The 27,396-nt window shown below is 45.7% G+C and overlaps 2 protein-coding genes across 2 annotated transcripts in view; one reads left to right on the top strand and one right to left on the bottom strand.

The window, feature by feature from the left end:
• LOC119396080 (procathepsin L) overlaps window positions 1-27,396 on the bottom strand; it is a 222,449-nt gene that overhangs the window by 16,095 nt on the left and 178,958 nt on the right. The gene's annotated exons all lie outside the window — the stretch shown is intronic.
• Window positions 1,323-27,396, top strand: part of LOC125758872 (procathepsin L-like) — a 27,708-nt gene continuing 1,634 nt past the window's right edge. Inside the window, exons 1-5 of the mRNA XM_049416571.1 lie at window positions 1,323-1,449; window positions 6,461-6,603; window positions 18,732-18,932; window positions 19,550-19,744; window positions 26,206-26,371. Of these exons, the coding sequence (XP_049272528.1) occupies window positions 1,323-1,449; window positions 6,461-6,603; window positions 18,732-18,932; window positions 19,550-19,744; window positions 26,206-26,371 (832 nt within the window). The remainder of the gene's footprint in view (window positions 1,450-6,460; window positions 6,604-18,731; window positions 18,933-19,549; window positions 19,745-26,205; window positions 26,372-27,396) is intronic.

Genomic DNA, 27,396 nt, shown 5'->3' with positions numbered 1-27,396 from the left:
TCTCCTATGCGTGACCCTCTCGTCGGTTGATGACACAGCAGGACACAATGCAACGAAAAATTTGGCTTAGCCCTACCGTTTCCGAAGATTATTCACGTAGCCAAGTTTGTTCAACGAACCGCACGTTCTTACGTTTGGTCAACTTAAGTGTACCTCGAACAAGTATTTCCTCGGTTGCGAAGAGTTGTGCTAATCTTATCAGGAAACTGACAAACCTAGTTGCTCAATGCAAGGTATCACTGCTTCGGTCGCGTTTCACATGGTATAATTCGCCGCAAATGTGACTTGTCTCACCAAGGTCGATAACAGTATATGAGTATTTCCGTGGAGCACTTTTCGAACGAGTGAGTGTGTGTGCTTATCGCACATATTATTGCCACGATAGCAGCAAACGCGATTCTTTTTCACTCCCATCCGCATAACTTACTCATCCGCGATTGGTCACATTATCGAGAGTGACGTTCCTGATTTGCGTGCCTGGATAAAGCCCTGTACACAAAAGTTCAATAGACTTCAATAGTGTGAATTGCATTAGCTCTTTTTTTCCCCTTTTTTTCATTGAAATAGAAAATAAACGAAGGAGTTGTCGTCCCCATTTCTTGGTGACGGCTACCCCTTTCCACATTGTTGTTAGGATAAAAAAATAAAAAAAACAAAAATTATATATTATCTTCTATGCTGAGCGAATTACATTAAACCGCCTATCAAATATTTAGTTGTGGCGTGAAGGCAAAATCAAAATTTTAGTGCATTGTTTCTAAAGGCAAACGTTTTCGTTTGTCTCATGATGCTTGAAATGTGACAAGCTTTACGAAGCTCAGCAACAATGACCATATGTCTGCCATAGCCATGTGAATAATTAAAAGTATGCATAAATGTGATGAGCAATTGCAGTTCTTTTTATTGCGCATGCTAAGTTTTGTTCTCTCTCGCCCACACACATAATATATATATATATATATATATATATATATATATATATATATATATATATATATATATATATATATGTGTGGGGGGGGGGGGGGCGACAGGGGCCGTGGATATGCGCATAATGAGGCACCGTTCTAGCTCTTGCCTTCGCGGCAGCATCATATTTTTAATGCTCCTAATAAAATTCTTCATAATATGCACGAGTTAAATACAGGGCAACTTTAACTGTTATAAGTATATTATCGTATTCTAAAGACTATTTAGGACACGTGTACTATTGTATATACAGCGGAAATCGCTTCGCACAGTTGTGCGAACGAATTAGCTGAGCATACATATTGTGACACAATCAGGAAACTCGAGCATGAGGTAGGGTAACGGAGTTTCGTATGCGTACTAAATTTAACGTCTTGCTGGGCACCTTGCTGGTGGTGGCCGCTACTATTGCGGGTACCACCGCAGAAGACGACAACGACGCTTTGAAAAATGAGTGGGAGGCGTTCAAGAAAGAACACGGTAAGTACCCTACGTTTTCCAGTATTTTTCCAACAGTTTCCTAATGCGGATCACTTTAAGGGCCCGAGGCTATCATCTCATGTCACATGCTTTCATCTTCTTTGACCTTATGTCGTCGCTTGGCATCACGCAGGCAAAAGCATTTATAGCATAGCCATCTTTAGTACAGTACAGCAAGAGAGCAGGAAAAGAAAGTGGTGGTGAGGAGGAGAGAAAGAAGGAAGGGAGAGGGTAAAGCGTAGCATAGCCACGTACTGTATAGCATAGCCTTGTCCAGTATAGTATAGCAAGGGGTGGGAAAGGGAAGTGAGTGTGCGGAGAAGGGAAAGGCGAAGGGAATGGGAAAAGCCTAGAATAGTCATGTATTGTATAGAATAGCCTTGTCCAGTATAGTATAGCAAGGAGTGTGAAAGGGGTGGGGGGGTGAGGAAGAGGGGGGGGGAGGCCTAGAATAGTCATGTATTGTATAGAATAGCCTTGTCCAGTATAGTATAGTATAGCAAGGAGTGTGAAAGGGGTGGGGGGGTGAGGAAGAGAGGGGGAAGCCTAGAATAGCCATGTATTGTATAGAATAGCCTTGTCCAGTATAGTAGAGCAAGAAGTGGGAAAGGGAAGTGAAGTTGAGGAGGAGGCAAAAGAGGAGAGGATGGAAAAAGCATAGCATAGCATTGTCGTGTATAGTATAGAATAGCAAGAGGGTTGCAAAGGGAAGGGAGACTGGGGAGGAGTGATGTGAGGAGGCCGAGGAGCGAAAGGAAAGGAGGAAGGGAGACGGCGACACTGCATCACAAATGAACGTTTCCTTTCCTGCCATGGACGTCGAGCAGACTGGCCGTTTGGAACGCCAGCGAGTGCTTGGCCGTGAATGCCAGTGTCGCCGAAGCGCCGGCGAATCACTCCTACGCACTTTCTATAGTTTTCACGTTGATTGAAATGGCATACTTTTTATTTTATTGTAATTCAACAAAATTGAAGCTAGCACATTCTAATTTTGCTAGATTAAGATTACTGTACACGGGGCTACGCGATTCGCGCAAAATCGACTGAATGACATAGTGGTACTGCACATTGATAATGTCGTTTCGCATTATTTTGGCGTTATTATAGTATATGTTTCTGAAGCGCCTTCATACAGTCTTCTCCTCTTTGTTTCTTTGATTCCCCCTTTCCCCTGCCCGAGTACAGTGTAGCCAACCAGAGATCACGTCTAGTTCGCTTCTCTCTCTTTCCTCTACTTTCCTCTCGCTCTCTGCTTGTGCGTGAATATTACCCGTTTTGTTAAATATTGCGCGCGAAAAAGTTTACTCGGAAAATATTGCCTCTTCGACTTTGGGCTAAACTTATTCAAAAGTCATTGAAAGGTGGCTGCGGGCCTCTGTGAAGTTGCTTGTGTTTCAAGCAACTTTTATCCGCAGCCTCCTCCATCGTTGATGGAAATAAAGAAGTTATTATTATTATTATTATTATTATTATTATTATTATTATTATTATTATTATTATTATTATTATTATTATTATTATTATTATTATTATTATTACTATTATTACTATTATTACTAATTACACGGGCCTCTATCATCACTTGTCCACCGTTGACTGGTCACAGGTTACTGACAAACCGATTGTTGATGACCAGGTTGATCAGTTTGCGGAGCTTGTACTGAGCAGCATGCGTAATTTTATTCCCCAATACACACATAAACAACGTAAATATCCCCACTGGTTCTCATCTAAACTTATCAGTGCACTGAAGCATAAAGATCGCGCACACAGGAAATCTAAATGTTCTCCATCGAGCGAGTGGAAGGAAGAGTTCAGCTTTTTTCGAACTCTCGCTAAACGCCTATATAAACGGGATCATAGTTCGTATATTGAATTCTTAGAAAAAAGCGCTTCTGACAGGCCAGCTGAGTTTTGGAAGCATGTACGTAAACGGTCCAGCAAAAGCGGAGAGTCTTTCAGACTACTAGACTCAAATGGGGTAGAAGTGCATGCCGTCGCTGACTGTTTTGCCGCACATTTCTCATCCGTTTATAAGGCCTCAGACTCTAGCACTGATATCAGACAGCCTAAGGCAGTTCGCTCACCCAGTGCTTTGTCGCTGGATGAAAATCTTATCTGCGAATGCATTAAGTGCTTAAAACCATCCTTATCATGTGGCCCAGATGGCATCCCCTCCGCCATACTAAAAGCTTATAGTAGTATATTTGTCCCAGTACTGACTACGATATTTAATAACTGCCTGGACACTTCCACATTTCCTAGCATGTGGAAAACTGCTCGTGTTTTCCCAGTATTTAAGTCGGGCTCTAAAACAGATGTTTCTAATTATCGCCCGATTTCTCTACTATGTGCCACATCAAAGATCTTCGAGCTGGCTCTTCACAAAATATTGTCTTTTAGTGTTAAAAGCTCATTGATTCCTAATCAACATGGTTTTCTCGCTGGCCGCTCAACTACCACAAATCTTGCTAGTTTCATGACGCAGATCTCCACACCTATTTCTCAGAGAGGACAGGTTGACGTACTCTACTGTGACCTGAGCAAGGCTTTTGACGTAGTCAGCCACACACTGATTATGGTTAAACTTGCGCAATTTGATGTTGGCTTGTCGGTTGTGAATCTCCTGCAGAGCTATCTGCTCAATAGATATTGTTATGTAGCGGTAAATGGCCAAACGTCTTCTTTGTATAAAGTGACTAGTGGGGTTCCTCAAGGGTCAGTATTAGGCCCACTCCTATTTTTAATTTACGTTAATGATGTTTCTTTGGCCATTCGTAATTCTTCTTTCCTCTTGTATGCCGATGACATCAAGCTTTTTAAGGAAATTCATTCAGTTAACGACTGTCGCTTGCTGCAGTCAGATTTGCGCTCTTTTTCCGAATGGTGCAACGCTAATAACCTTTCTCTGAATGCCTCGAAGACAAAATTCATGTCTATCACTCGCAAAACATCTAGCGTGTCATTTCAATACTCTGTCAATTCTGTGTCCTTATGCAAGGTTTATGAGATCAGTGATCTTGGTGTTGTTATTGATAGCACGTTAAACTTTTCTGCTCACGCTAAGCGTCTTGCTTTGCGGGGTCTTCGCACCCTAGGCTGTGTTTGCAGATTGTCTAGAGAATTCCGTTCTCCTATGCCCTTCCGAAAATTGTACACCGCGCTATGTCTTCCTCAACTGGAGTATGCGTCCGTGATATGGAATGGCATTGCTCAATCCAGCGGTAACACCATTGAACGAGTCCAGAAAAAATTCCTTAGCATATATAACCATCGCTTTGCTAAAAAATCTCGTTCAAATACTGCTGAATTATTATCATTGCCATCACTTCACTGCCGACGAAATCGTTCTGATCTCTTGTTTCTTTACAAGCTAGTCCACGGTATCATATCCTGCCCTGTACTTCTCAATTGTGTAAATTTTCGAATTCCGCGTAAGTTAACCAGAGAGAACAGACCGTTTCATGTACCCGCCTGCTTCTTCCAACACTCTACCGTTCACAGAATACAAAGTCTCTATAATGTTAATTTTCTTGATCTTGACATTTTTCATAGTCCACAATCATTGTTTTTATCCAAGCTTTGTACTGTTTTGACATAGTACGGCACAATGTACAAAGTCTTCCCTTCTCCGTCTTTCCGCATAGTTGTATATATGCAATCTAATTTTTCATTCCCCTTCAATATTTCTCGTGTTGTCTTATTTTACTCCTCCCCTTTTGTGTTCATTTCTCTTTGTCTACGTGTATTTGCTCTTTTTATTTCTGAAGACTGTCTGTATTGTATAGTTTATTTTTATTTTTTTTTGCGTGCGCCTGCACAAAGACCTTACGGTTGTTCCTGGGCACGTTAAATAAATAAATAAATGATTGATTATATTCTAGTGTGCCATTTTTATATTCTGTCAATTCTGTGTCGTTGTGTAAGGTATGTGAGATCAATGATCTAGGTGTTCTTTTTGATAGCACCTTACACTTTTCAGCTCACGCTAAGCGTGTTGCTTTGCGGGGTCTTCGCACCCTAGGCTGTGTTTGCAGAATGTCTAGAGAATTCCGTTCTCCTGTGCCCTTCCGAAAATTGTACACCGCTCTATGTCTTCCTCAACTTGAGTATGCAGCTGTGATCTGGAATGGCATTCCTAATTCCAGAAGCAACGTCATTCAGCGAGTCCAGAAAAAATTCCTAAGCATTTACAACAATCGTTTCGCTAGAAATGACTCTGGATCTCGTTATAACGATGCTGGATTATCATCATTGCCATCGCTTTGCTGCCGACGAAATCGCGCTGATCTGTTATTTATTTCTTTACAAGCTTGTGCATGGTATCATATCCTGCCCTGTACTGCTCAACTGTCTTAATTTCCGAATTCCACGTAAGCTGACCAGAGAGAATAGACCTTTTCATGTAACCGCCTGCCTCTGTGATCATTCGACCATTGGCAGGATACAACGTCTTTACAATGCTTACTTTTTGGAGCTCGATGTTTTTCACAGCTCCCAGTCGTTGTTCTGCTCCCAGCTTTGCACTGTACTTACATAGCCTCGTACACTGTTGACATTTTTTTTTCTGCCTGCGCATAGTTGTATATGTGCAGTTTTATAACGTTTTTTATCCCTGATATTTTATTATGAATGTTTGCCTTTGTTTTTGTTTTTTTCCGTGCGCCAGTACAAAGACCTCACGGTTGTTCCTGGGCACATTAAATAAACGTTTGATTAATATTATTATTATTATTATTATTATTATTATTATTATTATTATTATTATTATTATTATTATTATTATTATTATTATTATTATTCAGCAGGAGCCTTCTTTGTAGAAAAAGAGCACACATGCTGAACAACTGCGAAAACTACAAAAGTTAAGGAAAATACAATATTGGGTAATAAGCGAATCTAGCCGTTCACAGTAAACGAAAATGAACAACGTTTACTTTTATGATGGTCATTCAAAATATTTAGTATCGTCAAAAAATCAAGTGGATTTTCTTGTTTTCACTTTCTGCAGGGAAAAACTACGACGACGATTCCGAGGATGTTAAGAGGTTCAAGGCATTCGTCGAAAATAGACAGTTCATACAAGAACACAACGAAAAGTTCAACAGCCAGCTTGTGTCACACAGCATTGAGATGAACCACTTTGGAGACTGGGTGAGCAACGACAAATCGCGTTTGCGGGTCATTTCTTCATCTTCACATCATTGTACGGAATAATACAATGGCTCCCAAATCCTGCTGCTACGTCCAGCGGTACTGAAATATTACGACCCAAAATTAAGCGGGCAGTGCCAGTAGCGTGGGGAAGTGGTCGACACTTACCATATGGTCTGGGCCTGCAAACTCAACCTAAAATTAACCCCAATCCCCAACCCCACCAAACAGGACTGGGAGACGACCCTGCTCAATAGTTCAGGACTAAAGGTACAAAGAACTGTGGTTCAGCGAGCTTGTGCGGCGGCTTCCACTAATGAGTCCCGGACCAGGGATGTCGACAAGCCCGGTGGTCATCAGGGGTATCACCTGCTTCAATAAAGGTTCCTCCTTCTCCTCCAAATCCTGCTACTAAAGTACCATGTTTCGATGCGCTTATTTTACGTAGCTGGCTCCTCCGCAATCTACAATGGTCAAAAAGGACAGTAGCCATGGAGGAGGAGGAGGTGCACCCAGAGATGACGTATCTCTCTCTCTCTCTCTCTACATCACTAAGCGTTTCTAGAAGAAGTACAATGAATTCAAAGGTTTTCTGTAACATCTTTCTGAACGTGGAAGAGTATACTTGCATTAATACTAATGATAACCTCCTTTTTACTCGATTTGGCAGCTCAGTGACCACTCTGTTGTGCAAGCAAGCTGAATGTAGCAGATTTGATTCCCAGCCTCGGCAGCCGCATTTTGATGGGCGAAAAACGCATAAAAAATCCTCCTCTCTACTAATTTATGTAGTGAACAGGGCTGGGCAGAGATACTCAGAAAAGTATTCCGGAATACAGATATCGAAATACATGAACTGGAAGCCTAAAATACAGATACTGAGATACATTTGCCTTTAACGTAACGGGATATTTCTGAGATACTTTTGCAATAAGACAAAAAAAGTATTCCGGAATACAGTTACAGCGATACAGATACTGACATACTTTTTTATTTCAAGGATGCTCATACTACTCAAATACACTTATTAGTGCAGCATAATGTTGTAATTAAAGTTACAGCGCATCGAAACGTTCAGTTCATTTATTTATTTATTACGGTACCCTCAGCGCCGTTAAGACATTGCAGGGGAGGGGGGCGGACAAAATACATAATTAGCAATAATGACATAATTACAAGTATCAATTGCAATAAAAATGCACTATTTCACAGCAACAGTAACAAAGATTGGACACCGAAATCGACATACTTGGCGAACAAACTAAGCTGTACTAGACATAGCACACTTTAAGCAAATCACTCGAATCACTAATGAATCTCTTCTAGTGCACTAATGAACCTCAGTGAATTCAGAAAAAGCACACATTTATTTTGAAGATCTGCTTTGCTAAGAAGGTTGCTGTGTATGCTTCTCAAATAGGCTGTCTTCTAACAGCGTCGGTTCAGCCTCAGCACAAGGCTCACGAAAAAAAAAAAGTGTGTCTACCGCTGAAGGCGAGCACACATTCGTGTTATAGTGAATAAATACCGCCTTCATAGCCGGATTGCCCTGCAGCGTGGCGATATCTCTTCTCGGGTCATATATTATAGATACCGAAACACTCCCGCCCTCACTTAGGTTGTTCTGGCTGTTCAGAATCCGAAGTCGGTCCCCATCTTCGGAATCCTCAGCCGTCTGACCCTGTCGGCTTCGATGAAGCTGTCACCACCACCGACGCTACCAGCACCCATTTTAGAAAGCCGCAACAGGCGAAATCGGCTCCGGCGGTGGGGGAGCCTGCTACCACAAAAGACCGTTTCACGCATGTCATCAATTAGCAATGCACCCTGACATTGGAGAGGTGGCTGAAAGCGCGTCAAAGATAGCCATCTTCTAGTCACTTCCGCCGCGACGACGGGAATTGCTTTGAAAGTGTCGCCGCTTTAAGAACTGAACGCCCGCGAAGCATTGCAAAGCCTGTTCCAGGGCGGTATCCGCGCGGGGGGTCGCGAAGTAATGGCTTGCCACCCGAAAAAAATTAGGCGTGCTGCACTGACCTTGAGAGACAGCGACTTTCGTCGGCAGAGGCCGACAACACTGCCCCCGCGATTCTGCCGTCTGCGTTGTCGCGCGCTTTGCCAAATGGACCATTCTGTGCTTGAGGGGAAACCATCGCCGCCCTATCTGTCGGCGACCGGCGGCGCACCTTAGCTTGTCTTGGCACAAAAAAACACGTCATTCCCCCATTGGAAACGCGCCTCAACTCATTTCCGACGCAAAAAAAACAATGTAACGAAATACCCGTGTCCTGCATAGTATCGCGATACAGGCGATACATCGTAAATGTATTTCACTACTGAGATACAAATACATTTTTCAAATGTATCTCGATACAGAAATACAGATACTCAAAAGTATCTCTGAAATACTATCGCGATACTCTTGTATCGCGATACTGCCCAGCCCTGGTAGTGAATCATGTACTGACGGTGTTTAAATTTATGCACTTTGACGTCGACTGTTCTGTTTTGAATCTCCTCCACAGCTATTTTCTTTGTTTATCGCGATATGTTGCCCTAAACAGCCAAACGTCTTCTTTCTACAATGCAACTAGTGTAGTCTCACAGGGGTCACTATTAGGTCGGCTCCCGTTTTCAATTTTATTGCGATACCAATTATGTGCACACTCTCGGTGGGCTATTGCCGTCGTCGCCGTCGCCGTCATGTTCCGTATAAAGTCCAAAGCGATAACGTTGCTCCACACTTCGTATTGTCATGGGGTCGTGACGTGGACGAAGGCAGCAGTTGGCTTGTTCAAGATTAAACTTTTTATTTGGGCGAACCTGTGGCCGGTAAACGAGAAGTCAAGCTACAAGCGACACACGCTTACATTGATAGCGGCGAACAGAGCGTCTGGTGTGGATAAACTTATGTGCAGTAAGTCGCGTCGGCGTTTATACATGCGGCATCGAACATTCCAGCCTTATCGATGATGGCCGCGTTACTTCCAGAAAAAACTCAACTATTCGCGTTTGCAAACTCAAGCCTATAAGGAGACTAAAATAACGTGGAAGGTACCCAGACATTAGGGCGCGGCTTGCGCAAGGCAGCGGCTACGCGTGCAGCGCACTAGCCACATAAAAATACCAAAAGAAGCCCGCGTGGCATTGCCCCCCTCTGAAAAAGCGTCGTACCGATGCTTGTAACAGAACATGGACGGGGGAAAAAGAGTGCACACACAATTAAAGTACAATAATACAGGACAAATTCGGCAAGTTCCACGTACCGTGGGAGTCGATGTTATGCGAAGCATGCGGCGGGAAGTTGACTGTGGCGTAATTTTAACTGCGAAGCATTTTTTAGCGAACCTCAGGCACTTTGGGCGTTTCTCTCCACGCATCTATCTATCTCTCTATCTATCTATCTAGCCGCCTACGTCTGGGCGCTCTCCCGGTCGTCTCCATAGGTTGTAAAATGCCAAAATTTGCATAACGTAGGATGAGTGTATGACGAACGCGATTCACTGATAATAACATGACTAACGCAAAATACATGTCGCGTACGTCTGAAAACCCTTTCTCTCAGTCACGCGTGGCACATACCCGCATACCGGAGTTCATGTTATGCGGGTATGTGCCACAGGTGATAGTTTCAATCAACGCAGTAACCGTGAACACACACATTGACACGGAAGGAAAGCGATAATAGCAGTAATTGTTGGGGCTTTACGTCCCAAAACCACGATATGATTATGATAGACGCTGTAGGGAAGGGCTCCGGAAATTTTGACCATCTGGTATTCTTTAACGTGCACTGACATCGCACTGTACACGGGCCTCTAGCATTTCGCCTCCATCGAAATGCGACCGCGGCAGCTAGGATCGAACCCGCGACCTTCGGGTCAGCAGTCGAGCACTGTAACCACTACACCACAGCGGCCGACGCAAGGAAAGTTAGGGAGCTGCAGACAGAGCACCCCTGGAGGACGCTGGGCTACCATCCGCTCGTCCACGTGGTCCGCAACGTCGACCACGCGGATTACGCAAAAACCGGGGTGAATGCTTTCTACAATAACTCGGCCGAGAGAACCATCTCCCCCATGATTACCGGTGGCTTCAGCATTGAGTTATCGAAACACAACAACGCCTCGTTCTTAGATGGCTTTAAAGACGGCTCGGATGTGAACAGGGCATCACAAGACCTCGGTGCCACGTCCAGGACAGTAGGCATCATAGATCATGTCTTCGTAAAGCTATCCGCGGTTTCCACTAGCTCTACTATACCTCGTACTTCAGTACACTTATACCGTTCGTAGCTGCGATCCCGAACGGATCCGATAACAAGTCTTGTCCAGCTGCGGGTACTCACTGACCACGGTGATGATGACCTTATTCAAAAACTGCAAAGAACCCCTTCCACGCATGCACACGGGTTCGTGAAACGTGCGTGCGGTCTCTCTCATAACGGATAAGTATAAGCATAACAACTGTAACGCAACTCTAACAACTGCAACTGTGACTGTAACGTACGTGCAGTGCGCCTGCGCGTGGCACTCGGCTGTCTATATATCTAGGGAAACTTTTCTGAATAAAGCTTAGTTGCGAGTAGCGCCTGCCATGTGCATCTGTGTTCCTTCACTGTCCTATTCGAATTCGCGCTATCCAGTATTGAAGAGTATAAGCATTACGCATCAGCTTACCGCGTCTGCTGTTGGTAGCACCTATGTTGCTGTTGGCATCGGTAAGCAACTGTAAAGAACTGGCCATATAACACACGTGCGACTCTTGAAAATATGTGTGTGCGTATACCATTTGTACATTTCTCTAGCGTCATTCCGTAACGTTTCGCTCAATGTGAAAAATTGCGACACAGTCACCTTCCTGCGCATGCTTCGCATAACATCGATTCCCACGGTACATGGAATCTGGCGAATTTTTTTATTGAGCGAAACGCTACAAAATTACTCCAGAGATTTGTATAAATTTTATACGCACACATATATGTTAAAAAGCCGCATATGTGTTGTATAACCAGTTGTTTAGAGTTGGGTAACACTGCCAACGGCAACGTGGGTATTATCAACACTAGAAACGGTAAGCTGATATGTAGTGCTTATATTTGTCCTTTATGATGGAGAACGCACGCCCGTTTCACGAACCCGTGTGCATGTATGGAAGAAGTTCTTGACAGTTCTTGAACAAGGTCAACATCACCTTGATCAGTGAGCACCAGCAGCTGGTCATGACTTGTTATCGGATCCGGTCGTGATAGCGGTGACGAGGGGTCCATGTGTAGTGAAGTACAAGTACAGCTCTTGGAAATTCTGAATGCCTCGGTCATTTCGTCGACCAATTCTCTGTCGAAATAACCCGTCGAGGCTGGTAGGCCTGGATAGTGCTACGTAGACCAACATCAGTGCGTGGCGCTTGTCGTATTCGTAGGCTACCTGTGCGTATGTGGCCTACGTTGCCTAATCTACAAAGCGGCTGTCAAACAATCTGGCATTACCTTCGGTCAGCAAGAGGCCATCGCCCAGCCTCGTAAGAAATGAAGAGGACAATGCGTCGTTCTTGCGGACTAAGTGCTCTTTGCGGTGCGATGGTGTGAATATCATACGTAATTTTCGTTGATGTATTCCTCCAGGGTCCAGCAATGCTTCAATATAGCTTGCTGAAGCATCGGACCACAAATGCAAGACCACAAATGCAATGTTTATTAGACTGCTATAAAACCGGAGCCAACACTTGAACCACCGACGTTAATCTGATATGACGCCTGTATCGTAAGAGTACACATCGTAGGAGTATCATGTAGTATTTTATTGCTTTCTTGCAAAATTAGATAGCCAGCACCACAACCACAATTGACGTTGCACCGCCATTACGCCTGCATAGGCTGTTTTTACAAACCAGTTTATAGACCTGGCGTGGCTCTGTGGTAGAATACCTGATTGCCACGCAGAATGTTTGGGTTCAATTCGTGCTGCGATCCTAATTTACGTTCTTTCAATTTGTCGGGTCAACGCTGCCGATGTCGATTTTAGGAGCTGGCTGGCCAGGTTCTTAAAGGGCCCCTCACCAGGTTTGACAATTTTGAGCTGACGAGCACAATGCACGCAGTGGGCGTTCACGATCACGTCTGCGAAAATTTGCAACGCTACGCGCCGCGTAAATGGGTCAAATTTCAAGCTGAACGCTTCTTGCCCTTCCTCTCGCGGCCGCGCGCCCAGAGAATGAGGGGATGACGTACATGAGAGAATGGCCCTACGTAGATGGTAATGCTGTGACGTCGCTCCTCTACGTAGACGACTGTGCTCCGACGTCGCCAACAGTAACACGTGACACTGCGATAATTATTTGACACGACGTGTAGTTTGTGTAATTTGTTGCTTGAATAGATGAATAAAACTTCAGAGCAATAATAAAACACACAAACAGAATGTGTGCATTTTCTTTTTCAATTTTTACTGCGAATTGCAGCGAGATTCGAGACTAATCTTCCTCTGTTTCGCACGCGTTCGTGTTCTCGCGCTTTGCGCATCGTGCAGACGCCACCCTTTACAACGAAACTAATTTTCTAATGCGTTCCAGCGCTCATTAGGCTCATTCATCCTCCCGCGTCTAATTGGATGTTTATGCGGCACACCGCTAGTCTCGCGTCCGTACAAATGTTGCACCTTTCGTGCTGAGTAATAGGGTGCAATCGGCATAACTTGCACAGATGAAGCGCAAAGAACGCCGCCACAATACCGCTCGCGTCTCGGGGGCTCGCGCTGGTTCGGACACGTCATGCGCTCGTGACATTTTGTGCGCATGACGTGTTCATGCGTATGCGTTATGTGATCCTCCTGCTCGTGTGCCGAAGAGGGCAGGGAAGGGATTTGGCTTGCGAAGGCTACACGGGGCGAGCGGCAAGGGTTTGCAGCTCGCCTCCTCGCATCATGGTTTCGCGCCGCTACAAATTATTGTTTTTCTCAGCTTCCAACGGACCGATTAGAAAAATCCTTGTAGCGTAAGGCTCTTTATTGGTCTCGCAACAACTTCCCATGTCTAACTAACATTCGTTATGTCACCTGGTGAGGGGGCCTTTAAGCTGGGGCAATGTCCCGCGTGGTAAGCGTAACCTTAGTTCCATAGGCGACCGCTACAGGCGCAGCTCGCGCGAATGAAAATTCTTCTTCCTCTTGCTCTTCGAGCGCCTTGATGATGACATTAACGCACGCAAGACCACATATAGCATAGCCAACTGTAGCATGCGCACGCTCGCGCGAAAGAAAAGTCTTCTTCCTCTTCTTCTTCGAGCGCCTTGATGATGACATTAACGCATGCAAGACCACATATAGCATAGCCAACTGTAGCATGCGCACGCTCGCGCGAAAGAAAAGTCCTCTTCCTCTTATTCTTCGAGCGCCTTGATGATGACATTAACGCACGCAAGACCACATATAGCATAGCCAACTGTAGCATGCGCACGCTCGCGCGAAAGAAAAGTCTTCTTCCTCTTCTTCTTCGAGCGCCTTGATGATGACATTAACGCATGCAAGACCACATATAGCATAGCCAACTGTAGCATGCGCACGCTCGCGCGAAAGAAAAGTCCTCTTCCTCTTATTCTTCGAGCGCCTTGATGATGACATTAACGCATGCAAGACCACATATAGCATAGCCAACTGTAGCATGCGCACGCTCGCGCGAAAGAAAAGTCTTCTTCCTCTTCTTCTTCGAGCGCCTTGATGATGACATTAACGCATGCAAGACCACATATAGCATAGCCAACTGTAGCATGCGCACGCTCGCGCGAAAGAAAAGTCTTCTTCCTCTTCTTCTTCGAGCGCCTTGATGATGACATTAACGCATGCAAGACCACATATAGCATCCAACTGTAGCATGCGCACGCTCGCGCGAAAGAAAAGTCTTCTTCCTCTTCTTCTTCGAGCGCCTTGATGATGACATTAACGCATGCAAGACCACATATAGCATAGCCAACTGTAGCATGCGCACGCTCGCGCGAAAGAAAAGTCTTCTTCCTCTTCTTCTTCGAGCGCCTTGATGATGACATTAACGCATGCAAGACCACATATAGCATCCAACTGTAGTATGCGCACGCTCGCGCGAAAGAAAAGTCTTCTTCCTCTTCTTCTTCGAGCGCCTTGATGATGACATTAACGCATGCAAGACCACATATAGCATAGCCAACTGCAGCATGCGCACGCTCGCGCGAAAGAAAAGTCTTCTTCCTCTTCTTCTTCGAGCGCCTTGATGATGACATTAACGCATGCAAGACCACATATAGCATAGCCAACTGTAGCATGCGCACGCTCGCGCGAAAGAGAAGTCTTCTTCCTCTTCTTCTTCGAGCGCCTTGATGATGACATTAACGCATGCAAGACCACATATAGCATAGCCAACTGTAGCATGCGCACGTTCACGCGAAAGAGAAGTCTTCTTCCTCTTCTTCTTCGAGCGCCTCGATGATGACATTAACGCATGCAAGACCACATATAGCATAGCCAACTGTAGCATGCGCACGCTCGCGCGAAAGAAAAGTCTTCTTCCTCATCTTCTTCGAGCGCCTTCATGATGACATTAACGCAGGCAAAACCAAATTTCCTCGATTTTCTCGACCACGCGTTCGGTCACAGCTGCAAGGTCTGCAACCGCTTGTGGTTCGACGACAACTTGACCACAATCGCTACTATAAAAACGTGCGAAGTCTTTATATGACAGTAGAGTAATTGTATGGAGCATTCACGGTTTACCCGATTATCTCCGAGCCAGCTCCTCAATCATCATTCACTTCGTGGATATGGCGTGATTATTTTCCTACTGCTCTCGCATTTAAATGACCAATGTCTGTTCTCGCTTCGATGGAGGCGAAAATGTTTGAGGCCCGTGTGCTTAGATTTAGGTGCACGTTAAAGAACCCCAGGTGGTCGAAATTTCCGGAGCCCTCCACTACGGCGTCTCTCATAATCATATCGTGGTTTTGTGACGTTAAACCCCAGATTTGGTTGGTTGGTAACAACTTTATTGATGGTCCGGCAGAGCTTTTGCCGACTGGGCTTTAGGTCTCCCACGTGGGGACGTCGAGGCCTTGCCTCACCGCCGCCTCGCGGGCCTGCTGGACAGCCCAAAGTTGGTCGCCGAGGCTGGGGCTGCGCAAGGCAGCGGCCCACCGCGGCGGAAGGGTTCCGGAGTTAGCACCTTCCGGATATTATTATTATTAATGTCTGTTCTCGCTGCTCCTGGGTAGGTATAAACCTTCAATCACCTGTGGCGCATACCCGTGCACCGTGACCCGTGGTGAGCGGGTATGTGCTACACGTGTCTAGAGGAAAGGGTTTGACGACGTACGCGACAGGATTTTCACGTTATTCATGCCGTGACCCGACAGCCATATTCGTCAAATCCTCTTACCCTCCCATGCCAATTTTGGTCTACACCAAGCTAAGGGCGGCGATCATGAGAACACCCAGACGTAGGCGGATAGATAGATAGATAGATAGATAGATAGATAGATAGATAGATAGATAGATAGATAGATAGATAGATAGATAGATAGATAGATAGATAGATAGATAGATAGATAGATAGATAGATAGATAGATAGATAGATAGATAGATAGATAGATAGATAGATAGATAGATAGATAGATAGATAGATAGATAGATAGATAGATAGATAGATAGATAGATAGATAGATAGAAACGCTCAAAGTGCCAAAGGTTCGCTAAGAAAGGCTTCGCATCTAAAAAGCACAGTCCTAAGGTTCGCTAACTATGGTTACCAACTCTTCAATGAAGGGAGTAAGGAAGAGGGGGGGGGGATGGCGCACGCTAGCATAGGGACCCAGAAAAAACAGTTTTCTTTATTGCGGTATATTCCAGACAAATCCATTGTTTCCTTATTTTCTTGGCCTGTTGAAGTGGTACTTCAGCTGGCTACGTGCTGCTCGCTACGCTTCCTCTTGCCGGAGAATGTACTCCTAAAATTGTCGTTCTTCACGCTGAAGGGGTGCTGCTAAAGTAACGAAAGCCCCTCGCCCACCACCATCAGATAGCACGCGCTATCTCGGCCACCAACAGCAGGCGGCTCGTATACCCTTCAACAGGCTGCGCTGTCACCGCTTATTTCGCGTTGTGTCTAAAGACGGCATGAAAACTGCTTCGCTCCCTGGAGCTGTTTTATTCGCTTACGCCAATGTTTTGTAAAGTCACGCGCGATCGGGCCGTAAAGGAGTTGTCTGCTGGCCTTGCTTCGGATAACATTCCAGTTTGTTCATATCGCATTCGTTTCTTCGCCTTTGTGGCGTAGCTCTGAGTATTTTTATTAACGATGTTTCTTCCACCATCCATAATTTTTCTTTGCTTAAATTGCCGACGATGTCAAGATATTCAAACAAGTTCAAACTATTGATGGCCGTCGCATTCTGCAATCATATTTGTTTACTTTTTCTCAATAGTGCCGCAATAATAACGTACCCCTGAATATTGCTAAGACCAACATCATGAACATCACTCTCAAAACAGCGAGCGTATGAAAGTTTAATACTCCTTTTACTTCCGTATCGCTGTGTAAGGCTTGAGAGGTGAATGATCTCAGTTACCTCTTTCATACCACCTTACACTTTTCTGCTCCTACTAAGCGCGTTGCTATGCGGCTTCCTGGCTCTCTCGTCTCTGTTTGCAGGCTATCAAGGAAATTCAGTTCTGCGGTACCTCCCGTAAATCCTACACTTGAATATGAGTCGATAATCTAGAACAGGGGTCTTAAACACGACGCCCGTCGACCTTTCGCTAGCGGCCCGCGGCCCCCACATGACACTATAGGTAGGGAAACTCACTCATGAGTCGACGCGCGCAGACTCACTCAGACTCAGGTGGGCCCGTGAGTCGGAGTTTGAGTGAGTGCGGGTGAGTAATATTTTGGTGAGTTTGAGTACGAGTGAGTCCGGTTGCCGAAATATTTAGAGAGTCTGAGTCTGAGTGAGTCCGGTTGAGGAAAATATTGGTGAGCCTGAGTCCGAGTGAGTCCTCAGAGCAAAATATATTTGTTGCGCGAGTCTGAGTGAGCTCCAACATTTTTGCCGACCTATGCATGACACTCTTGTCATTTTTTTAATAACTTTGCGACTGTTTGTGACATCTCTGAATGGTGCTCGCGTTGTTTACGCTTCTATAGGGATTAATAACGCTTTAACGTAACCGCGGAACCAAAACTGTATTTCAGGATCGGTGCCCATATTTTAGTTATTGTCAAGATCGTTATCGATATGTTACTGGAATGCTGACGTCACAACCCCTTCAGAAATTACCCATATATGAGATGTGGGAAATGCCTTCCTTCAAATGGCAACGTTAGCCGACATTTTGTTCAACCTCGTGGAAGAAGAGGGATAGAAGGAAAGACAGGAAGGTCAACCAGATGCGCGTCCGGTTTGCAATTCTACGTTGAGGGAAGGGGATTGAGGGATGAAACATAGAAATCCGTGATGAGTACACGAAATGCTCCTTCAATAATACATCAGAGTTTTTCCTCTCGGTGGTATTTCATTGATTGATTGATTGATTGATTGATTGATTGATTGATTGATTGATTGATTGATTGATTGATTGATTGATTGATTGATTGATTGATTGTGTTGCTGCATGTTTCTCACCTCATGCGCCATTGGCGCAGGCATTCATCTCAAACAACCTTCAATAATACATCAGGGTTGTTCCTGTCCGTTTTATTTGATTTATTTATTGGTTGCTTGCTTGCTTGAATAATATTTATTTATTTATTTATTTATTTATTTATTTATTTATTTATCTATTCATTTATTGCGCGGCTGCATGCTTGTCGACTCATGCACCATTAGTGCAGGCATTCATCTCGAACCGACTTCGTACAAACAGTTGTCTAAGCTATGTAAGATCCTCATTTTCTTGTGTCTGTATTAGTAATGTGGAAGATTTACTAATATAGAAGAGTTAGTAATGTTAAAGAGTCAGGCACAGTTACAACGACTTTACTTTCGACTTGTGGAAGAGGGTGGATATCTGAGATTCCAAAATATTACCGGCAGACACAAGGCGTATGAATGTCACGATGTGCTACTAAAGTCGTTTGTGTCTCGCACAACTAATCTGCCTTGTTCCCTCAGCATGCCCATGAATTTCATCAGTTGGCCGGCTGTGGAAACGTGAGCGAAATGGAAGACGATGGGTATAGTGCAGAATTTAATATCACGACATTTATTGGTGAAAGAACAGTGTTACCAGAGTATGTCGATTGGCGGGAGAGAGGCTACGTGACGCCTGTAAAAGACCAAGGTGCCTGTGGCACTTGCTGGGCATTCGGTTCGGTGAGTAGCATTTTTTTTGCTTCGGCAACCGAAAGTTCTTTACAAGTGCGTCACCGCTAAATGCCAGAAAGTTGGGCAATTCGGCATGGATTCTCAGTGCGCATAAGTGGGCGAGGCAACCGCGTAAGGGCAAGAAGTATGATGAGATTTATAAAAAAAAAAACTAAGCGACGTCTAAAGAAGTGAAAACAAAAGACCAAGATAGAGCCATGATCCGACCATAAATCGTGCTATCAGAACTGGAAATGCAGTACGTCGACAAGTGATGAATGTGGTGGTTGTGCACGTGGTAGGTGTCTCACGTGGAAAAAATATAATTTTGCTGCCCTAGATTGCATCCTCTGCGTCACGTGTTTTGGAACGAAGAAAAAAAGGTCTAATATGATCAAAGTCAGGTACCCAAATCTAGTAGATAAAGGAAATTATTAGCCAAGTGCATAATATACACCAAGGCGGGATTGCTATTCTCGAGTTTGCCGAGTTGCTTCGTAAACATTGACTCGTAAGCAGAAGAAAATTCATGAGCCTCGTGCGGAGGATGCTCCTAAATCTCCTATTGCAAGTCCTCTTAGTTATTGTTTGCTTTGTTTTCTTGTACCGTTTTACCTGTTCCGCAGACAGGATCAATTGAAGGACAGCATTTTAGGAAGACCGGCCGACTCGTCTCTCTCAGCGAACAAAATCTTTTCGACTGCAGTCCAAAAAAACAGGAGTTATCTTGTCACATCAGTTCAAGCCCGGTCACGTCTTTTAAATATGTGATGGAAAATGGTGGCATCGACACAGAAGAGAGCTACCCGTATGAAGCAAGGGTGAGCACATGGACGAATACGAGTACATTTTTCACTTGCTTGTTCACACACAAAAAAAGTCCTGAATGTGATTTTTCTACACTTTGGAAACAAAGTTCACGCAACGGAAATTATTTCCCATGCGACATGAACATACATTGCATATTACGCCAAAATAACGTTTTCTGCTACTACACCCTTTCTCTGCAGCAGCCCCACAATCAGTGGCGGAGCCAGGGAGTGGCACACCGGGCCTATGTCCCCCGCCCTCCAGCCCCCAGCAGTTTCTTTTTTTTGCCATGGCATACAGAGCGCAAAATGACTTAGCAAGACATGTATTTAGGCAAGTTGGCTCATACTTGATGCAAGAAGAACGAGCGCTAAGAAACGAGGACATAAACAGCAGGCAGGATGAGCGCCTGTCCTGTGTGCCTCCTGTTTATGTCCCGTTTCTTAGCGCTCGTTTGTTTCGCACAAAATGACGCTCGACCACATGTGCCTAACCGGCCCCCACTTCATATCAAGGAGGTGCCACCCCCCGAAAAATTTTCTGTTCACAGCCCTGGCCAGAATATATGCTCCAACGAGACAAAGTTCCTGTCTCAATATTTCTTGTACACCTTCTGCTCAGGGAAAGGAAATGACTTCTCTGACACGCTGGTTTACCATCTGGATCTTCAATGACAGGTTGTGCTTGTATTTCGGAATGTTCGCAACACTTTTGAGTGATTCACATAAATTTTCTTTTTTGATGCGGGCTTTCGGCGTTCCGACTACAGCTTTTTTGTTTGCTTGACTGCATGACTCATTTTCCTTGGGTTTCATTTTTAAGTGATGAGCACTTTTAGGCTTGCCGTCCATCCATGCATGTCATGTGGTGTGATCACGCTCACAGAAAAGCCCTCACCACAAGCCATAGCAAGGCTCGAAATGCTAAAAACTGGATTAAAATGAACGAACTAGGTGTAAAATATTAAAACTAACAGAAATGACAAGAAGTAATTGGTATATTTATATTAGAATTGCTGAAAACGTTTCAAAACACACAATGCGAATTGCGCACCGAGTGGATCGTTGAATGGTTCCAACCCATTAAAAAAGGCTCAGCCTTAATTCTTCGCCGTCATCAAGCACAGCCCCAACAAGGAAGGAAGGAAAACGAGAGAGAGGAAAGACAGGGATGTTAACAAGTTTGGCATAACTGGTATGCTACCCTGTACAGAGGGAAGGGATGGGGGAGATTGAATGAAGAGTAAAGAAAGAGAGAAAGAGAAGGGAACACACACGCACACACATAACTTCACAGCGCAGAGCGGCAGTCTTGCGCGGTATGCGGCATCATTAAGAGTCTACAGCCGCTCGTGCAGGTCTGTTGTGTTTAGGAATTTGAGCAATGCCTTGGTGGCTTGAATTCTCGATGACTTTTCAGAATGACATTGGAGAATTGTTTCTAGTGTCATCGCTCTGTTGTGAAGACGAGCGAGAGTGAATAAGAGAGATTGTCTCTGCGTAGCGTAGCGAAGACAGCCGCATAAGATATGCTGCAAGGTCTCCTCGGTGCCGCAGGCTTCGCAAAGAGCGTTGTCGGCCATCCCTATCCGAAACGAATATGACTTCTTGAAAGCCACTCTTAGCCATAAGTGGCATAGCACAGTGGCCTATTCTTCGGCGGAGTCCAGGCGGTATTTGAAATCGCTGCAACTCGTTTAGGTGGAGTTGCCGATAGTTTTGGCTTCTTGAGGTATTCAGTGTTGAGTGCGAAATATTCTTTGCGAGCCTTTGAAGCATGGCAGCAGCATCAGACCTTGAAAGGGGTATAGCCTCTTCCTTGTCGCCTTGCAAAGCCGACCGAGCAGCATTATCGGCATGTTCGTTGCCAAGCACGCCGCAGTGACTTGGCAACCATTGAAATGTCACTTGGTACCCCTTCTTAAATGACGTATGAATGAGGTGTCTTATCTCGAATACCAGTTGTTCGTATGGTCTACGCCGTAGGGCTGACAAGAGAGACTGTCGGGCTGCTTTGAAGTCACTCAAAATTGACCATCGCCGCCGTTGTTCGCGATTGACAACACACGGTGCAGTGCGAAGAGCTGTGAGTTCCACAGCCGCTGATGTTGTTGGGTGGTCGGTCTTAAAACTAAGAGTTACACCTTTCACTGGGACAACTACTGCTCCGGACGAAGCACGGATGGTCGTTGAGCCGTCCGTGTAAATATGTATGTGGTCGGGGTACCTCTGCAGTAGAAGCAGAGATAGCTGTTTGAGGACAGGCGATGACAAATTGGATTTTAGATGCGAAGCAGCTTTTTCTCGGGGCTGTGTCCGTCCTTCCATTGGGGACCGTCCGCTCATCTCCCACTAAAGGGAACCATGTGTGCTGGCACGCGCTAGAGCATTCGGGCCTGTGTAAGAGGCTGGCTAAGACGCTGTGGCCTCTCCCCCTTATGCTCTCTCAGCAATCCTGTGATGGCCCCGGGGAACGAGATTCTGCAGACGCGCGATGAACTGACGTGGCATGCTCCAACAAGAGTTCGGGACGAGTAACAGCAACAGCGACTACAGTGAATTCATGGTGTGCTCCACTTGCAAGCACGCGTTAACATCGAGCAAGGTGCCCGTGATGAACGGAACTTTAAGTCGACCCATGCGGTGCTTCGCATCCTCACGTGATTCCCTTTAGTGCGAGATGGTGCGATTTATTTCTTCATTCCTGGTACACTGAGGTGCACTGCATGACTGCATGACGAATCAAACACCAAGGTGGAATCAATGGTTTGGATGCGGGGCTGAAGCCTGACGGTACGTTGGCGGAGTAGTTCCAGCTTGTTGAGCAGTATGGTGCTAGCGCTCTTCTTGAGGGCAGTGTTGCCAGGTGGTGGTTAGGAGCTCGAGCAAAATGCCTGATGTGAGCTCTCAAGGCTTCTAACGCAATGTGCGTTTGCATCGGTTGATCCTTGGGGATGGCAATAGTCGCCTCTGTTGGGGCACATTTGGGCAGACCTAGGCAAACTCTGAGTGCCCGAGATTGTTCAGCCTGTAGAACGCGAAAATTCGTCTTGCAAGTGTTGGTTAGTACAGGCAGACTATATCTCAGAAACCCGAGAAAAAGTGCTCTGTATAATGCCAACATTGCGTCTACTGACATGCCCCAGTTTTTCCCTCCCAGGAACTTGAGCAGCTGGGCAATGGCCGTCAGGCGCTTCTTCAATTAGGCCATGTGTGGGCTCCAATTGAGGTTTCTGTCAATAATTGAGGTTTCCGTGAATAATTATGCCGAGAAATGTGTAGGTTCTGGCATAAGAAATCGACTGCCCGTCAATAGAAATGGCATAGGCGCCGTGCAGTAGCGTTTTCCAGTGTAACTGCAGCGCCAGAACGCACAGCCTAGCGGATAAAAAAGCAATAATGAGACTGGGTTGGTCAAAATGAAACGCGATGCAAGCTTCTCCCTCCCTGCAAGGGCGGGCGGATTGTCGCCAGGCTACACCGGGGACGCACGCGCGCGTCTCTGTTTTCTGCGTGCCCCTAACGGCCAATGTCAGCGAACTTAGGACGGGGCAGTGCGAGCAACACAGCTCGCACTTGTCAGTGGACGGTGCCTATAGGTTGTCATTGGTTTGCGCGCGAACGCCACCAATGCACATTTCTCCGGGTATATCTTAGGCCTTGTTTGCTAAGGTAGTGCGCTGTCAAGGTTGCAGACTTTTGAAATCTCGCACGTATTTGAAGTCGTGTAACGGCTGAGGTCCAGACACATATGTCGTCCGCGTATATAGATATCTTGATCCTACTTGGCAGGGATTCGACAATTTGAATGAGGGCGAGATTGAATAGTATGGGACTTAGTACTCCGCCTTTAGGAACGCCTCGGCAGGTATAGCGTAGTGTGGTGGGGCTGTCTTCAGTGGACAAAAAAATGATCTTGCAGACAGGTAGCTACCAATCCATCGATGAACTCAACCAACAAGACCAAGCACCTCAAGTGCATCGATAATGGCCTCGTGTAGAACATTATCATAGGCGCCTTTCACATCCAAAAACAACGCTGCATATAGTCGCTTAAGTGATCTCTGCTGTTGAACATACGTAACGAGATCAAGAACATCGTCTATGCAAGAACGGTCACGTCGGAAACCAGCCATGGATTTTGGATAGATCTTGTAGTGTTCGAGATACCAATCCATGCGGCCATACATCATTCGTTCCATTATCTTCCTCACGCAGCTGGCCAATGCAATAGGGCGATACGAGGCAAGTTCAAGTGGGGACTTGCCTTGCTTCAGGAGTGACACTAATCGGCTTGTCTTCCATTCGTCAGGAACATTGCCTCAACAAAGTGCACATAATACCTTACAGGTGTGTAGCAGATACCACGGTTCTCCGCAGAATGAAGAAAATTAGAATAGTAGGTATTTTCCTCCTTCACAAAAATTATGATTTATAGCGTAGTGGGTACCTCGCAAAGGTTCTTGTATTAGTAAGGCCCCCATGATCCATTTCCTCAGGGCCTCAATAAAGTTATTTTCCTCTCTCTCTCTCATTCTCACGTTAACATATGTAATATAGCGTGTTAGGAGAGTAAAATAACGACCAGGCGTCACTCAATGCGAATTACGTAACTAGTGGGTCGTTTAAAGGTTCTAAGCTATTACAAAGGTCTCAGCCATAATTCTTCATCGTCATCAGCCGCCGCATCAACAAAATACACATAATGTCTTACAGATGTGTATGGAGCACTTTGCTTCTCCGTAGAAGGATGAATAATGGCGTAGTGAGTGCTTCCCTACTTCACAAAAATTATAATTGATGGTATTGTGAGTACCTTTCAAGTGTACGTATACTAGTAGCCCAGCAAATTTTGAGGCGACTTGCTGAAAATCACGTCCGCCCAATCGTACATAGACTATTATTTTCTTCTTGACTACGTGTCTGCAGTGGAAGCTGTAGCTTCCGACAATGCACAAGCACGCCCAATATGTTCAAGCGAATATTCGAATGATCCTTGTTTTTCCTCGTCAGACGTTAACAAAGCCATTAACCAGCATAACTCAAGTGACTATACAAACAAGTCCTTTTGTACCATGTGTGGCTACCTCCGGAGGTGTTGTGGTGGGCGTTGGTTGTTCATTTGCCCAAGAAAAGAATTACTTCTGCAGCCCTTAAAGAAAGCACGGCTCAGCGTTTCTGGGGAGGAGAATGTTTGAGGACAAGATGACAACAAGAAATAGAAAAGGAGTTGGAGAAGAGATCAGCGTTTTAGTCATAGAGATGGCTAGGGGCAAGCTGCCTCTACAGCCAGCGATTAAGTCCGGTGTCTGGAAGGTAGCCCAGGATCGACATTAAGACCTGGCTATGCTCACGGGCCGGAGAAAGTGAGTGCTTATGCGTCTCACCGTTGCAAGTCTGTAGAGGTGTAGCTTAGTGAAATGGTGGCTAGCTGCGCGTGTACGGCGGAGCAGCTGCACAGGAGACATTCCAGTGATCCTTCTACGTCGCGCTCCGTGCATTTAGATGACAAGCTCCTTCCATATCGGTAGCCTTGGGAAACCGTCCAGTATCAGCTGATCCAGAGGTGGAGCAGGAGAGATATCCAGAGGCTCCAGCGCTGGCGCTGAATGTGATTGTCAGTACTTCTCTGTGGTCAGAGCCCCCCCCCCAATAGCAGGAAATATGGCAGCGAATGAATGAGAAACAGAAAGATACTCTCCCCGAGTGCACCCACATCACAGCACGTGAATATATAAATGGCGCAAGGAACCCCCTTGACGATATGTGTGTCTCAAGAAGTTGTGATGAAAACGGACTGAGAATTCTCGAAAATTGCTAGCTGACACGTAAGGATAATTGAAGTAATGAGACCTCCAGAACTACGCCGGGAGTATGGCATGGCTACTTGCTGTGGTAAGGTTACAATTTTGCTGCAGATGTAGTGGAATGCTTTTCTATAGGACAAGCTCGATGATACAGTTACTTCTTGTGGCAAACTTGGTGCCCTACTTTCGACTTAGCGCCGGTTACGGCAACTCTGGGCGTTCTGTGTGCTTTCCTATGTGGTGTAAACTACAGAAGAACCTCTTTGATATCTCCGTTGGTACCACCTTTTTGTGCTACGCTGGTGCACACACGCACACACGCACACGTACCTCCCCCCCGCCCACACACACAAACGCACGCACACACTTTTCCCTGGAGACCCAGCCGAAGAACGCATACGCACTAAAAACCGAAGTTCACGAAAGGACGCCCCTTGTTGCTCGGCTGCACAAGCGCAGGCATGTTTTTGCAAAAACGGTAGAAAGATCCATACAAAGCTATTCTAAATCATGGATATGCGCACCGTTTTCGCGTGCCCTTTATTATAATGACATATTTTACTTGATTCCCCTCCCCCCCCTGTGTTCCCTTATCCTGTAATCCTGTTCATATTGGGGGATCAACCAGTGCCACATTCTGATAACGTATGGTCCACACGTGTACAGCGGGGTAAATGCAGATTCGAGAAGAAGAACGTCGGTGCCACCGTGACAGGCTACCATAAACTTGAGAAGAACAACGAGAAATTACTCGAGTGGGTCTTGGCGGTCGTTGGACCTATCTCCGTGTTCATCAACCCGCACCACATGCACTTCAAGTTCTACAAAGACGGTACGTACCGTCGCTGTGCATGTCTCATTGAGGGGAAAAAAAGAATTTAAGAGGGAGGGCGCCCAGCGTCCACAAACCAACCTCCCCGAAGCAGCTCGCCCCTCGTTCTCTATTTCCATGTCAGCATTTACATCATGCTCCTGTTTCATTTTCGATTGCGATAGCAAATATATGGACAGTTTCCACGGGTTTTTGCCGTTGCCGTCATGTCCGGGTCAAAGTCAAATTGATAAGATCCCCCTACGCATCATATGTTCTACCGCGGATAAAAGCGCGCGAGCGGGAGCGATGAACGCGGCCGAAGCAGAGATCAAACGCGCTGGCCCATTTCCGTCACTCGAAGGGTGCATGCGATAGCATCACCCCGCTCGGGAGGCCTGCCGTCGAAGCAAACAGGAAACGCCCCGCCCGTCTTCAACGAGCATGAAAACACGCGGGAGAGGGGGCGGGTTACCGCGCGCGCAACAACATTGAGCTTTGAATCTAAGGGTACGGTCGCGATCGCTGGCGCGCGCGCTATCTCGACAGCCATCAGAGCGGGCAGCTCGTGTACACTTCTACGTGCTGCGCTCTCAACGCGAAGTGAATATGCGGACAGAAGCCGTTTTCTCTTACACCAGCGTTTCGTAGTTACGCGAAATCATTTACAAAACAGTTAGCTGCCAGCCTCACTTCGTATAACGCTATAATTTGTTGTTATCGCATTCATTGCTTCGCCCTTGCGGTAAAACTGTGACTTTTTTGTTTGGCTGGGCTTCCATATTGTCGCGTGACGCTTCTTCCTTGCATTTTTTTCCACCATGACATGCATGACACCGCGGGTGACCTCGATATGATTTCAAAATTGGCAAGAGACAGCAGATTCGTTGGATTGAAATTGAATGAAAGAAGTGTTAGGATCATGTCCCCGGATGCCCACATTAACCGGCGTTTGCGGTCATTACGCAATCTTTAGCCATTAAAACTAGCTGACATTGGCCTGTGCTAACTTGTGCGAGCAGTACGCAAGAAAATGCGATAGTTCA

The sequence above is a fragment of the Rhipicephalus sanguineus genome, chromosome 6 (assembly GCF_013339695.2).
Source record: "Rhipicephalus sanguineus isolate Rsan-2018 chromosome 6, BIME_Rsan_1.4, whole genome shotgun sequence".
Classification (NCBI taxonomy): Eukaryota; Metazoa; Arthropoda; class Arachnida; order Ixodida; family Ixodidae; genus Rhipicephalus; species Rhipicephalus sanguineus.
Note: the sequence above shows the minus strand (reverse complement) of the source record. Positions and strands in the feature narration are given on the sequence as shown.